Source organism: Thamnophis elegans, chromosome 4, assembly GCF_009769535.1.
Source record: "Thamnophis elegans isolate rThaEle1 chromosome 4, rThaEle1.pri, whole genome shotgun sequence".
NCBI classification, from domain to species: Eukaryota; Metazoa; Chordata; class Lepidosauria; order Squamata; family Colubridae; genus Thamnophis; species Thamnophis elegans.
In genome coordinates, this window is record NC_045544.1 from 128,859,545 (window position 1) to 128,876,193 (window position 16,649).

The 16,649-nt window shown below is 42.7% G+C and overlaps 1 protein-coding gene across 1 annotated transcript in view; it reads right to left on the reverse strand.

Annotated features, from left to right (window-relative positions):
• Positions 1-16,649, reverse strand: part of LOC116508134 (WSC domain-containing protein 1-like) — a 57,482-nt gene that overhangs the window by 23,148 nt on the left and 17,685 nt on the right. Inside the window, 2 exon segments of the mRNA XM_032216617.1 lie at position 6,825; positions 9,675-9,796. Coding sequence (XP_032072508.1) covers position 6,825; positions 9,675-9,796 — 123 coding nt within the window.

Here is a 16,649-nt window from a genome sequence, read left to right on the forward strand (position 1 = left end):
ATAACTGGAAATTTCTTACACTTGCTATGAAAATATTTCTATCAGGAAATATTGAAACAGAACAACCTGCTTCAATTGTTCTTCTGACCTAAGCTGCCCCAACAGCAGCACGAAGCCGAGTCCTCATCCCGATAAAACCCTTTTTATTTAATTTACAGTCAATTTCTCTCCAGCAAAGTCTTTCCTCTCCCACAGTCTTTCAAGATAGTTCACAATTACCGACCTTTACCAGGCTTGGAGTGGTCAGGCTGATATCTTTCAGACGCCGATATCTTTTAGATGCCGCATACTTGGCAAGAATGCAGGAACAAACTAATTGTCTCCTGCAAACACCCCTTCCCTTTCGCTCCTCTTTATTCCCTATGTAAGGTTCACCTGTGGCCTTACTCCCAAGTCAACCCATGTTCTTGAGCTGTTCCCTTCAATCTGGCACCTCTGCCCATGTACACACTGGGAACAGGCTCCAGCTGTTTCTCTGCATCACTGATGTCTGACTCCGAAGGCAGCTGATAACAGTCGACGGCCTTGGCCCCCTCTCTGCCTCCGACACAGAGCCCTCATCAGAGCCTTCCCCCAGACTCCAGGACTGGCCCATGTTCCTCCCCAACCTCCTCACTGTCCGACTCTGCTGCAAACTCCGCTGGGCACTAGCAGGCCACAACAATTGTTTCCTCCTCAAAAGAGATGTTTCGAGCCCAAAATGTTTTGAATGCAAAATTCCTACAGGTAGCCCTTGATTTAGGAATCACCAAGGGGCCCATTAAATTGTTGTTGCCATTAAGCAAGACACCAATGCAATTCCCGCTCTCCCCTTGCAATTCATTATGCTGAACATGGGGTGCTTCAGAGGGTGGGGGAAGCTCTAGGTTTTTGAAGGAATAGTCATGTGGGAAGTTATCATCCAGCCCTCTCCCAGAAAAATGAAATATCCTAGGAAATATTGAAAAGGCAGAATATTTATCTGGATGTGAAAAGAAGCATGTTTTAAAAGACAGAATAGTTGCCTGTAGCTTCTTGCCCACCCCCACTTTGTCAATAGGCCCATTAAGACTAGCCAGGCTAGCCCACTCTACATAATAAAGACTTCACCAGCAGCTACAGAAAGGCATGATAATATACTCAATTGACCACAAGGCATCTGAGAACTCATCACAGCCTAGAGAGTAGCCCCCTGCATGGCACCATGGGAGTCTGACAACCAATCAGAATATATTTCTTACACAGGAACAGGAAACAGAGAGGTGGGACTAAACAGGGTATAAAAGCCTAGCCAGCCCCCTTCCTCAGCCCTTTTTTCTTCTTCTTCACCAACATTGAAACATGTGATCACCTTTTCTGTTCAGGGCTGAAGCATGTGGCCCTGTCCAACAATAAACCATCTTTCCAAGCAGCCTCCATGTCTCCAGTGTCTTTTCCCCACTTGGAGCTGAACCCAAAGGACATTTCTTTCAACAGTCATAAGTTGAGGCCTGCCTGTACACTTCCCTCCCTCGATCTCTCCCAACAGGGCTCTTGATCTTCTTAACCTAACCTTATTAAAAATTCCTGGAACCACATAAAATTGGAACTCAAGTTTTATTAATCCTTTTTGTTATGTAATCCTCTTTGCAGAGATTAGTAGGAAGGGTCAAAAAGATGATGATCAAAAACCCACACAATTAAAATCCTGCCTACTTTGTGGGTCTGTGTGTTTGTTTGTGGGTGTGTTGCATAAAAAAAGAATTTTTTTAGTGCAATTGCCATCTTGATATTTTGACTGTGCCCAGGACTCCCACAAGGTAGGGATTGGGGTTAAAAACAGAACTGGTTCCAATGATGCTGCCTTGACATTTTGATGGACGTGATGATGGCTTCTTTGGGACTGTCTGTCACCTATTCAGCCACAGGCAAAGCAAAGGTGTGTTATTCCAAACGCTTGTGTTGCCTTTTCTTCTCAAATTTGAAATACAGCATCGTTTTCTCAAAGAAAGCCATGATCTGACATTAAACAACATTCAACATGAATCACGGCAGGAGCAAACTCACTTTTTACTTTCATGGAAATAATGAACAGAAGAATGTTAAGAATGTATGTTATCATGGAAACAGTATTGAAGGTGAAGTGAACTCCAGACACCTGGGGACCTGGGCCATTAGGAAAATCAATCTATCTATCTATCTATCTATCTATCTATCTATCTATCTATCTATCTATCTATCTATCTATCTATCATCTATCTATCTATCTATCTATCTATCTATCTATCTATCTATCTATCTATCTATCTATCAATCATCTACCTACCTACCTACCTACCTACCTACCTACCTACCTATCTCTCTGTTACATCACCCATCTCACTGTGCAAAGGTGACTCAGGGTGACTTACAAAATAACAGGAACTGAAATATAGAAACAATTATAAATATAAGAACAATTAAAGTAACAAAGGATTGGTACTTCTAAAATTAATTGCATGGGCCTGTAAGTGTAAAAAGGGGGCTGGATGTCTTCTTCAGAATAATGAGTTGGAAAGGACCTCTTGGTCCAACCCCTTGGCTCAAACAGAAGACCCTATACCATTTCTCTTAAAAAGCTCCAGTGTTGGAGCACCCACAACTTCTGAATGCGATTCCTTCCACTGATTAATTATTCCAACTGTTAGGAAATTGCTTCTTAGTTCTGGGTTGGTTCTCTCTTTGATTAGTTTTCTATCCATTGTTCCTTGTCCTGCCCTCAGGTGCTTTGGAGAACAGGTTGACTCCCTCTTCTTTGTGGCATCCCCTCAAATATTGGAACATTGCTATCATATCACCCTAGTGACTAGTCCCCCCCCCCTTGAACTAGACAAGCCCAATTCCTGCAACTGTTCTTCATATGTTTTAGCTCCAGTCCCTTAATCGTATTTATAATCATCTTAACATCAATTCCAGATATGTTTTCTATATCAGAAGCTCCTAGCTTTGAGGAGAAGTTAGGAATCTGAAGACCTAGAAGCAGAGGTGGGTTCCTACCAGTTCGCACCAGTTCAGTAGAACCGGTTCGTCAAATCTACTGAACCGGTTAGAAGAGTTCCACCAGTGGACTCGGAAAGCAGGCCACACCTACAGAAGAGGTTCCAAAATTTTTTGAAATCCACCACTGCCTAGAACTTACAAACTTCTTTCATAGATATATCCCAAGGCCCTTTGACCTCATTTGCCAAGGGATGGTGGCATAGATTGCTGTAATTTTGTAGCAGAAAATATAGGAAATTGAAATGTTCTGTAATAATAATAATAATAGCCCAGAGAAAAATGCCACTGTAGAAATAAATTGAAGTAAAATCTCGAACAATAACACAATTGAAATGCTAAATGGCCAAAACCATTAGGAGCCATCAATCTGAAGCCAACAAGTATCTGAGCATTTTTACAGTTGGATAATATCAAGCATGACAAATTTAAAAAGTAATTAGTGACAAATATATCCAAGAGTGAGAAAAGACAAAAATGAATGGTGGAAATACCAAACAAAGACATCAATATCTGGGCCATAGCTGTGACTCAATATGCTGCTGGAATTATTAACTGGACACGGGCTGGATTGGACAATTTGAACAGAAAACAGGACAGCTAATGACTGTTCACTATGTATACATCCCCATAGTGAAATTGATGATTATATCTGCCCCAGGACTACACAGCCCTAGGCTGCATAAACAGAAATCTAGAATCAAGATCACATGAAGTTTATTACCATTTTATAATACTTTGGTAAGACCACACTTGAAATATTGCATCTAGTTTTGGTCTCCATGATGTAAAAAAAAACATTTTCAGACTCTAGAAAGAGTGCAGAGAAGAACAAGAAAAATGATTAGGAGCCTGAAGGCTAAAATATACAAAGAATAATTGCAGGAATTGGGTATGTCTAGTTTAATGAAAAGAAGGACTGGGGTAACACAATAGCAGTCTTCCAATATCTAAAGGACTTAGCAATGAAAGCCAGCTGGGTGTCCTTTCTCTTAGCCCAACCCACCTCACAGGGTTGTCATTATGGGGAAAACAGGAGGAAGATATGTTTTCCATTGTGAGTTATTTGTAAAAAATAATACAGGTGGGATATACAGTGTGCATGTGTACTGTATGCACAGTATTATCCCACCTTTATTATACACACTATACACACACTGAAACTTAGTAAATATAGCCAACGGTATATATTCAATAAAATGTGTGGGGATATAGATTAAAATTACTACTTGTGGATAACCAATTAAATGAAATGGTTGCTATATAAAATTAAACTTGAGGATTATTAATAGTAAAAAAGAATAATAGATGGAAAATGATATGTTAAATTTGATTAACTTTGAGAGGCAAAAGGATACTGTTTATATATTAAGAAAAAATTCAAACTAAGGGGAAGAATATGAAATAAAAATAAGACGACTGAAATTTAAAATGGAAATATGATGTAAAATGTAATATACATAATAGAAGATGAAAAGAGGGGAGGGGAAACCAGGACAACACTTTCTTCACAAAAGAAGTTAAAATATGCAACAAAAAAATAAATAAAAAACTTTGTTTGAAAAAAAAAAACCTTGAAAAAGCCCGCCCAAATATGAATGTTTTAAATTTCCTTTCAAACAGTTACAGTTAACAGTTAGGGTAAGGTGACCAGACATAACGCTTTTGGCGGGACACCCCCGCTTTTTGATGCATTTTCCCGCGTCCCGCCCGCTTTTTTAAAAGGCACGCTTTTTTGGCGCTGGCAGCTCCCGCCCATCAGCTGCTGGGCTGGCTCATCCTTCTGTTCTATGCTACCTACAAATTTAAGCCAGCCCAGCCTGCCGCTCACTGATTTGATTGGCTGGACTCCTTAGCTGAGGACGCAGAGGAGTCTCCATTTTATTTTGTCTTTCTTGTTGGGGTTGCAGCTGCGCTTACTGGTGGTGAGTAAAATTAATCATGTTTTGTAAAAAATTTTACTCGGGAGTAAATTTTACTTACTCCCAAGTAAAAATTTACTCGGGAGTAAAAAGCGGCTGCCGGTTGCGCAGAGAACTTCCACGTGGTTCCATCCAGACTTGCCGCCCGTGCTGGCTGTGAACTCCGCAAAGCCAAGGGGGAGAAGGCAGGGGGCTGTCTCCTCCTCCCAGCCCAGCAAACAGTCCTTTTTTCAGCTGTGCAGACAACTTCCACGTGGCTCTCGCAGCCCGGCAGAAGCATTTTTTCGGGGGAGGGCTCTGCCTTAAGCAAGAATTGCATTAAAGACCAGAGCAACAGGTATTTCCTTATTTGCCTGGAGACAAATAATTCCTAGGGATACTTGCCATGTTCTTTCATCACCATGACGATCTTATTTTTTTGAGCTAAATGTATTTTTCCAGTTTGAATTGGGCATAATCTTTTTTTATTGATCCACTGTCAGGAAGAGGGATTATAATTAAAACAGATGATTTCAGTGGCATCTTTTTTATTAATTTAAATTTCTTTCCGTTCTCCATACCCATCTTCTTGTATCAAATAATAGCTGTGGATTCATGTTTGAAGCAGTGCAGGAAATCTTGAAAACTTATGAATTTCTCTCCCCTCTGTGGCATTAGGCCTTAGTATCTGATTTGCTATATAACTTAACAGTAGTTATTAGCACTCTTGGTGAATGATTCCCTTTTCTCAAATTATCTTGAACAATAGTTTGCAGTGTTTTCATATCTTGCACCCAGCTTTTTAAATTTATTATTAAATAATTTGTATTCTATCAGGGGCTTTCAGCAGTTTACAGCAACAAAAATGCCAAATAAAATTATATTAATATAAAATCATTGTAACAATTCCACAAAAACAATAAAAAGAAAATCCAGTGATAAAACCATATTAAATCCCAATGGCTCTAGAAGACAGAATAATTTGTACAGCCTTCCTGAATGGACAGCAGGTTAGGGCTCCCTGCTCTGGAGGAGGTTTCCAAAGGATGGGCACCAGCTGAAACCTTCCTCCTGAGAAAGCCCTACCTTTGTCATGAATGGGATTACAGGGCCTCCCCAGAAGATATTTAAAGCTCTGGTAAGATAGCTTTGAGGGGGGTGGTCTTTAAATATTTGGACTTTAAGCTGATTTTGGAACATCTGTAAATTTGAAAGCACAAAAAATGCTATTGGCTTGTTTCCAGATGAGTCATTTACTGTAAGGAGTATAGGCTCAATGTATTTTAAAATAATATTTATTTATTGTGCATATGATTTTTTAAAATAGTGGTATTCTGTGTTGATTCTTTTTTAAAATTGTCTTAGACTATTTAAAAAAAGATTCTATCCAAAATAAATTGAAACAAGCCATTTTTAAAATTTCTATGCACAATACTTTGAAATGGACTCAGGAGTCATGATTGACACTGAGTGAATTTGCACTTTTAATAATCAGGAAGATACAATGGCATTGAAAAAAGTGACTGATGACCATTTTTCACACTTAGCGACCATTTTCACACTTAGCGACCGTTGTGGCATCTCATGGTTACGCGATCAAAATGTTGATGTTTGGCAACGGATTCGTATTTCTGATGATAGTTTGAAATGGTGATAGTATAAATTATTGCTGGTGTAATACTTAACAATGGTTTTTAAGGATTTCTTTTATTTATAGAATACCTTTTTATTATTTTGGGGGGATTTTTACTTTTAAATTGTTTATAAAATGTATTTACTACAAGAAATGTTCCTTTTTGCAAATGTGATCTTTGCAAATCTTTGTGATGCAATATGTTCAGACCAGGTTTATGTGTCTCAAAGTGGCTGCTATTCTATGGGCAGGCCAGGTTGGTGCAAGGCAGCTTTGCCAGATTTGGTGTGTTTCACCCTCATTGAATTTTATATCGTATAAATAATGGAAGGAGGAAGGAAGAGAAAAAAGGAGGAAGGGAGTGAGTGAGGAAAGAAGAGGATGGAAGGAGGGAGGAAGGAAGGAAGAAAGGAAAGAGCAGAAGACAGATAAGGTGAAGGTAGATAAGCAAGAGGAATGAAGGAAGAAGTGAGGAGTCTCGAGGAGGGGGAAAACATTTAGTGACCAAAGTTACAATGGCATTGAAAAAAGTGACTGATGAGCATTTTTCACACTTAGCGACCGTTGAGACCATTTTTCACACTTAGCGACCGTTGCGACCATTTTTCACACTTAGCGACCGTTGCGACCATTTTTCACACTTAGCGACCGTTGCAGCATCCTCATGGTCACGTGATCAAAATTTTGTTTGGCAACAGATTTGTATTTATGCTGGTTTCAGTGTCCTGGGGTGACCTTTTGACAAAAAAAATTTTTTTAATCAAGCCCCCCCCCCCCCGGTCAAGGGTGTCCCTCTTTTCCAATCTGAAAATCTGGTCACCTTAAGTTAGGGTCATCTAAAGATTAGTTTCACTTTAGCAGGGCTTAACCCAACTATATATATTCAATACATAACAGCCAGTACATTAAAAGGAAAAAAAGGCAAAGCAGTGTGGGAAGTTATCCGTGACCCGACAAAAGCGCGAACGTCATAAGCGCGCCGACAGAACCGCGGCGCTAAAACCGCGATGTCAAAAGCACGTCGACAACAGCGCGCCGACAGAAGCGCGATTTAAATTAAGGTAAGGTTTAGGGTTAGGTTTAGGGTTAGGTTTAGGGTTAGGGTTAGGGTTAGGGTTAGGGTTAGGTTTTGGGTTAGGTTACAGCGCGCTTCTGTCGGCGCGCTGTTGTCGGCGCGCTTCAGGGCTCATTTGTCGCTCCTTCGTCGCGCAGTTTTGTCGGCGCGGTTTAGTGAGGCGCGCTTTTGGCATTCGCGCATTTGTGGTGGAACCAAGTTATCATCCAGCCCTCTCCCAGAAAAATGAAATATCCTAGGAAATATTGAAAAGGCAGAATATTTATCTGGATATGAAAAGAAAGAAACATGTTTTAAAAGACAGAATAGTTGCCTGTAGCTTCCTGCCCATCCCCACTATTAATGGGCCATTAAGAAGGCCAAGCTAGTCCCTTTTATATAATAAAGACTTCTCCACTGCAGCCCCAGTGGGGATGGGAGTAAAGGCATGATAATATTGGCCCTTTACTCAACTGACCACATGGCATCTGAGAACTCAAGTAAACCTGGATTCAAAACACAGCCCAGAGAGTTGCCCCTGCATGGCCCTATGGGAGTCTGATAACCAATCAGAATACATTTCCTACACAGGAACAGGAAACAGAGAGGTGGGACTAAACAGGTTATAAAAAGCCTAGCTAGCCCCTCCCTCAGCCCTTCTCTTCTTCTCCACCAACATTGAAGCATGTGATCACCTTTTCTGTTCAGGGCTCAAGCCATGTGGCCCTGTCCACCAATAAACCATCTTTCCAAGCAGCCTCCATGTCTCCAGTGTCTTTTTCCCCACTTGGAGCTGAACCCAGAAGGACATTTATTTCATCAGCAAGTAACAAAAAGGCCTAGCGATGGATGGGTAAGAGCAGGAAAGTTGAAGAAAGAAACAGAGGAGCTAATTCTGGCTGCATAAGATCAAGTCTTAAGGACAAATGTATACAAAGCCAGAATTGAGAAGGGCACAACAGACAGGAAATGCCATCTGTAAAGAAGCTGAGGAAACAAGAGGACCAGGAAACAGAGGACCGTCTGGTTAGCTTGTGCAAGAAGATCACACGGGGTGATTGCAAACAATGGCACGACAAGGTAGCAAAAATGATGCATAGGAAATCTCCAGGAAATACTACTTGCCGGAAAGCAAGAATTGATGGGATCACAAATAAGATGAAGTAATATGAAATGAAGAGGCTAAAGTGCTCTGGGAAGACCCCAGACTTAACAATTGTTGATAAGAAAAACAAAAAAAATGTCTGTCTAGTGGATATTGCTGGAGATGATGGGATGGAATAGAATACAAAGAACTGGAAAGAGAGAGAGAGAGAGAGAAATCACAAAATATACAGAGTTGCAAACAGCGGGAGAACAATTGTGACAATAGAAAGCAAAGATAGTGCCAGTGGTAATAGCGGTCTTGGTTGCAGTTCCAAAACATCTGGTTCCAAAACATCTGGAATACCATTGGCATTGACAAAATCACCAGTGGTCAATTGCAAAAGGCAGCTTTAAAGGTAGCCTTCCAACTTACTATCACAGCTGAGCCCCAAATTACGGTTGCTAGGTGAAAATATTTGTTCAGCGTGTTTGCCCCATTTTGCGACTTTTCTCGCCACGGTTGTTAAATGAATCTCTGCAGTTTGGTAAGTTAATAAGACGGCTGTTAAGTGAATCTGGTTTCCCCATTGATTTGGCTTGCCAGAAGGTCGCAAAAGGGGGATTGCGTGACCCCGGGATATGAGCCAGTTGCCAAGTATCTGAATGTTGAACATGTGACCATGGGGATGCTGCAATGGTCATAAGTGTGAAAAACCTCACAAGTGTGAAAAACAGTCATAGGACACTTTTTTCAATACTGTACTAACTTTGAATGGTCATTAAATGAACTATTGTTAAGTCAAAGATTACCTGTACTTGGAACAGCTTAAATCCTGCAGCAATATCTTATTAAACAACATTCAACTATGTGACCAACCATAATAATATATTAAAGAAGATAGGAAAGGAGGGGAAGAAGGAAGGAAAAGAAGGTAGGAAGGGAGGGAGGGAGGAAGGCAGGAAAGAAGGGAGGGAGGGAGGAACAATAAGGAAAAGGAATTCTTACCTTTTTGGAGCAAAATTCAGAGCACATCTCCACTGTCAAATTAGAATGTATTAATGAGGCTGGCAAGATGTTTGTTAAATTTTCTGGTACTTTAAAACATCCTCGATAGATAATATTTTGCCCTGCAAAGAAAGACAAGAAGTTTGTTCTTAGGTAATAACAACCAGGAAAACCTCCAATCACCACAAAGAATATAACCAAACACACACATACATACTCAGAGGGAGGGAGGGGGAGATAGAGAGTGGGAGAGGGGGCGGGGGGAGGGAGGGGGGGAGGGAGGGAGAAATACATCTGGTTTCTATTAAGCCTAGTCACAATTCTTGATTTCAAGCTTGGCCCTAAGGTAAAGGTAAAGTTTCCCTCCCACATATGTGCTAGTTGTTCCTGACTCTAGGGGGCGGTGCTCATCTCCATTTCAAGCCAAAAACTGTCCAAAGACGTCTCTGTGTTCATGTGGACGTCATGACTAAATGCCGAAGGCGCACGCAACGCTGTTACCTTCCCACCAAACGTGGTTCCTATTTTTCTACTTGCATTTTTACATGCTTTCAAACTTCTAGGTTGGCAAAAGCTGGGACAAGTAACGGAAGCTCACTCCCTTATGCGGTGATTCGAACCGCCGAACTGCTGCCCTTTTTGATCGACAAGCTCTAGATTAATGTGTGTGTGTGTGTGTGTGTGTGTGTGTATGGATATAGATATATGTTGTGGCCCAGCAGGAGCCGTTGGGAGCTGTCGATGGACTCCAATAGCGAGGAATCCTATGAGTCTGCTATGGAAGATGTGAAGGACCCTGAGCAGGGTTCAGACTCAGAGCAGGGACCAGAGAGGCTGGTTGGCTACCAGGAGGCGCCTGAGGCATGGAGCAGTGGGGAAGATCAAAGGGAGTTTGTCCCTGATGCCAGGCAACGGAGGGTGGAGAAATAGAGGCAGCAGTTACAGAGACTGACTCATAAGAGATAATCAAGCCCAGGTGGTTGTGGCTTGCCCCCCCCCCCAAGAGAGTATATAAGAGGAGACTTTGGGAGGAATCCTTTTGCAGGACACAACCGTTCGTAATAATCTGGAGAGCTCCTTGTCTGGAGTTCTTGTGTCTGCCTTGTGTTCCGTGTCTGTTGGAGTCTGGGTTGCTGCCAACTTCTTGCCAGTGAGTCGTGTCTGGGCTTTCAGCCAACAGGATTATAATTGCTGTGAATGAAGAGTGGCAAACAGCTAAGCCTGTGTCTGCGTTCATTACCGGACGGAGGGGGCCCAGAACAAACAAACAAACAAACAAACAAACATACATACATACATACATACATACATACATACATACATACATACATTAGAGAGATAGAGAGATAGAGAGAGAGAGAGAGAGAGAGAGATAGATAGATAGATAGATAGATAGATAGATAGATAGATAGATAGATAGATAGATAGATATAGAGAGATGGAGAGATATAGATTAGATATAGATTAGATATAGATATCCCCAAAAAAATCCTCTTCCTGGAAAGATCTCAAATTTCAATGATTTGCAAAAACAGCTTCTGGAAGCCTCCTGTGTACTTGTGTCAGGAGGGGAAAGGGGATTTTTTTTTTTTAACCAAACACATTTCTTCATCTTTATTCCTTTTCATAGGCAGGAAAGTTATTTCAATGTTCAAATGCTAAACAGATTTCTACTGTGGTGATCTGTCTCTGGAGATTCTCAGTTCATCCAGGTCATGGTTGTTGCAAAGTTTTTTTTTTTTTCAAGAAGCAACTGGAGTTTCTTGGTTTTTTCCTTGAAGATATTCGGCTTCTCATCTAAGAAGCAGTTCTGTTAGAAGAAGTTTGTTGGATGAGAAGCAACATATATCAAGGACAAACAAAAAAAGTAGAGTTGCCATTTCAAAAAAGCACTTTGCCATACTGTGATCATTATCATCATCGTAGGGATGGTTCCAGGAAGCACTACTGCTGATTCACTCTTGGGCATGCATGCATGTTTGATGTGCATATGCAGAAGCAAAAAACAAGATGGCACTGCCTATGGCGCTACCTATGGCGCTGCCCAGAGAACCAGTTTGGGGGCGCGGCAGGCCTGAGTCGCTGTCCTGCATCATCGTCTTTAATGAACCCATAATCCCATACCGGATGGAATCTGAGCAACTGAATGAAGCTGAGTGTTTAGTGGCCAGATGCCCTTCCTGTCGCCAATGCGGAGTTGTATTCAATACAATACAATAGCAGAGTTGGAAGGGACCTTGGAGGTATTCTAGTCCAACCCCCTTCTAGGCAGGAAACCCTATACCATTTCAGAAAAATTGCTATCCAACATCTTTTTAAAGACTTCCAGTGTTGGGGCATTCACAACTTCTGGAGGCAACTTCTGTTCCACTGATTAATTGTTCTAACTGTCAGGAAATTACTCCTTAGTTCTCAGTCACTTCTCTCCTTGATTAGTTTCCACCCATTGCTTCTTGTTCTATCCTCAGGTGCCTTGGAGAATAGTTTGACTCCCTCTTCTTTGTGGCAACCCCTGAGATATTGGAAAACTGCTATCATGTCTCCCCTAGTCCTTCTATCTATTAAACTAGACATCCCCAGTTCCTGCAACCGTTTTTCATATGTTTTAGTCTCCAGTCCCCTAATCATCTTTGTTGCTCTTCTCTGCATTCTTTCTAGAGTCTCCACATCTTTTCTACATCGTGGCGACCAAAACTGAATGCAGTATTCCAAGTGTGGCCTTACCAAGGCATTATAAGGTAGTATTAACACTTCATATGATCTTGATTCTATCCCTCTGTTTATGCAGCCTAGAACTGTGTTGGCTTTTTTGGCAGCTGCTGTACACGGCTGGCTCATCTTTAAATGGTTGTCCACTAGGACTCCAAAATTCCTCTCACAGTTACTACTATTGAGCAAGGTACCACCTATACTGTACCTGTGCATTTTGTTTTTGTTACCTAACTGTAGAACCTTACTCTTTTCACCATTGAATTTCATTTTATTAGATAGTGCCCAATGTTCGTTTGTCAAGATCCTTTTGTTTCTTAAGCCTGTCTTCTGGAGTGTTGGCTATTCCTGCCAGCTTGGTGTCATCTGCCCAATTTGATGAGTTCTCTATTTATTCCCTCATCTAAATCATTGATGAAGATGTTGAAGAGTACTGGGCCTAAAACAAAGCCTTGGGGTACTCCACTGCATACTTTCCTCCATGTAGATGCAGTTCCATTGAGGACTACACGTTGAGTGCGGTTGGTCAGCCAGTTACAAATCCATCTGGTGGTGATGCTGTCCAACCCACATTCTTCTACTTTATCTAGTAGTAGGTTATGGTCTACCTTATCAAATGCCTTACTGAAGTCCAAGTGAACGATATCGATGACATTCCTCTGGTCCACTATTTTTGTCACTTTGTCAAAGAATGCAATAAGATTAGTCTGGCATGATCTGTTTTTGACAAACCCATGTTGGCTTTTGGCTATTACTTTGTTTGTTTCTAGGTGTTCACTAATTCATTGCTTGATTATCTTTTCCAGAATCTTTCCTGGTATTCAACAGATAGAATCTCAATGTGCCCAGAGAGAGAGAAATATCTGCCTCTACCTAGGATCGAACTCACAGCTTCCTGATTGTGAGGAGAAAGTTCCACCTCTAGGCCACCACAACACTCTTTGGGACACTGTGATGGTCAGAAATAAAAACAGCTAAATCCAGGGGCACCCAAACTTTCCAAAAGTTTGAATGATATTCAGTTATAAAAAAATAATAATGTTCTTATAAAGATTTGCCAAAGATCCTTGAAAGCTAGGAGACTTTAATGAAGGAGGAAGCCATGGATTGTACGTAGAGGTAATGTTATATACAGATAGCCCTTGATTTGCGGCCACAATTGACCCCAAAATTTATGTCGCTAAGTTAGACAGTTGTTAAGTGATTCTTGGCCCATTTTTGCAACCTTTCTGGCCACTGTCGTCAAGTGAATCACTGCAGTTGTTTTGTTAGCCACATGGTTGTTAAGTGAATCTGACTCCCCCATTGACTTGGCTTCTCAGAAGGTCAATACATGCAGGGGTGGGCTTCAAAAGTTTCAGCAGTGGGTTCTCTGCTGGGTTGCTGGGTGGGTGCGGCCTAGTTGACCTCCTGCACCATAACGGGGGACGTTTTCACCTTCCCCAGGCTCTGGAGGCCTTCCTTGAGGCTCTGGGAGCGTGAAAACTGTCTCCCCCAGGCTCTGGAGGCCCTCCGGAAGCCAGAAACAGGCTCCTTCCGGCCTTCTGGAACTTCCGTGAGGACCCCTTTTTTAAAGTGACCAGATTTTAAAATTGGTTAAGCGGGACACCATTGACGGGGGGCGGGGCGATGTGTTCTTGATTAAAAATTTTGCCGCCCGGCGCTGCGGCTGAGGTGAAGCCGCCAAAGCTCCTGCTGGCGCCCCTGTCCGTGGCTGCCTCCTCCTCCACTTGGAGCACCTGAGCTGGGCACCACGTTACTCCTGCCCCCTCCTCCTCCTCCACCGTGCTTTTGAGAAGCCATAGGGCCTTTTGTTTCCTGCTCCCCCCGCACCCACCCTCCGCCGCCTTCCTACTGGCTCCCGTGGCCTCATGACTCCTCAAAAGCACGGCGGAGGAGGAGGGGGCAGGAGTAATGAGGTGCACAGCTCAGGTGCTCCGAGCAGAGGGGGAGGAGCCGCTGCCACGGGCGGGGGTGCCAGAGGGAGATTGGCGGCTTCACCTCAGCCGCAGCACCGGGTGGCAAAAGTTTTAATCAATAACACACACCCCCATCCCATTCCCAGGCAGAAGAAAGAGACTCCGGGGAGGAGAGCTTGGCCAGTCATTGGAAGGCGTTTGAGAAGGAGAAAAGCAGGCAAGGAAACTTCTCAAGAAGTTCCAGAAGCAGCTGCTTCTCCTCTGGGCTGGAGGGAGGGGAGGAGAAGGAAGGAAGGAAGGAAAGACGGGAGGGAAAGAAAGAAGGGAGGGAGGCGAAAGGGAGGAAGGGGAAAGGGAGGAAGGGAAGAGAAGGGAGGGAGGGAGGGAGGAAGAACCCGGCTTTCCCGAGAACGGTCTGCTCCGGGCCGGGGATGGCAAACCAAGAAGTTTAGATGGGACTTCACTGGCAGTTGCAAAGCAGCCTTCCCTCGATTGCCTTCCCCCAACGCCCCCCAACCCTTTCAAAAGCCACCCCCATCGCCAGCCTCTCCCAACCGGATCCCCGCCTGCCTCCCCTCGGCTCACCCGGACCAGTTTGCTGACGGCGGCTTGCACGGCATGGCTGCAGGGAGAGTGGCACCCAAGAGAAGCGGGCAAAAAAAAAAACACCTTCCGATGGCTGAGCCGCTTGGCCCGGACCAAGCCTCCTCCTTGCCACACTGCCGCCGCCAGAAAGCCATCGCTCTCCCTGCAGAAAAATGGCACGCGTCAGCACTTGCACGCACAGGAGGGGAGGGAGCCTCGCCCCTCGTCGGGCGCTGCGAGCAAGGCGAGTGGAGAGAGGGAAACCACTGCCCTCTAAGGCCACATCGGGAATGACATTTCAGAGAAATACAAACTTTTTTTTAATGGCATCCTTTTTAAAATTGATGATTCGACGTCTTTTCTTTCTTTTGGAAAATCGGGACTTTTTGAACATGCCGTGGGACATGGGACAAATTATTAAAAATTGTGACTGTCCCGCCAAAAGCGGGACATCTGGTCACCTTAACCTTTTCCCCCCTCCCTGAGCCTCCATGCAGGCCCTGCACATACCTAACATCCAAAACGGGCCGCATGGAGACTCCTGGGAGGAGTGGAGGGTTGTGGAGGGTGGCAGTGGGGCATGGTGGTTAGGACCAGCCAGAGATGGGATTTGGAGGTTCTCTGAACCGTCTGTAATGCTAGCTATGGGTTCTCCCGAACCCGGGCAAATCCATAGCACACCACCCCTGAATACATGCCAGTCGCCAAGTATGTAAATTTTGATCATGTGACCACAGGGATGCTACAATAGTCATAAGTGTGAAAACAGATGATAAGTCACTTTTCCAGTGCTGTTGCAACTTGGATAGTCACTAAAGGAATAGTTTTAAATCAAGAAGTATCTGCATTTCATTCTGACTTTTGTCCTTTAAAGGGGGAACACCTAAGGACCGGAGCTTCTGCATTTTCGGCCAAAAACAAAAGGAAACCTACAAAGAGGTCAAATTCTTCTTGATCATTATTCTTTTAAATGAAATGTTCAAAAAAGTCCTGGCTTCATTAAGGAGGAAGCGGGCTCCCTTATTAGAAAATTCTTAAGCAACTGATTTTATGTGATGAATCAATTAATCTTGATTAAATCTGCATATGGAAGATGACAAAAATGCATTCTCTGCCATATCAGGACAGGAGAGTCAGCCAGAATGTGAAAGCACCTTTTCGGGTGATATACTTTGCAGAATCTGTAAGTATCCCGATTAAGAACAGTTTTCAAAAAAAAGAAAAAAATTAATTAATTGGGGCATACTTTAAGAAAAATGCAGAGGCTGCAATTCTTCAGCCAGAAATTTTTGGATTAAGTTACATTGCAGACTTTATTTCTAAGTCAAAAATGAGATAGTAAATGCTAATCATTTAATCTCCCCCCCCCCAATTAATCAATTAATTGTTCTGGCTATTTTCATCAATAATAATGCTTTTTTTTTATTTAGGCATTTCTTAGAGCCGAATTGGTATCAATCAGAATTTTGAAAGCTTCAGGTGTTAGTCCCCAACTTATGACCACAATTGAGCCAAAAATGTATAGTGTTAAGTGAAACAAATGTTAAGTGAATTTTATGACTTTTCTTGGCACAGACGTTAAGTGAATCACTGCAGTTGTTAAGTTAGTCACACAGTTGTTAAGTGGATCTGGCTTCCCTATTGACTTTGCTTGTCAGAAGGTTGCAAAACAAGATCATGTGATACCCCCCCCCCCCCTCCATCCAGGACACTGCAACTTTCATAAATAAGAGTCAGTTGACAAGCATTCAAATTTTGATCA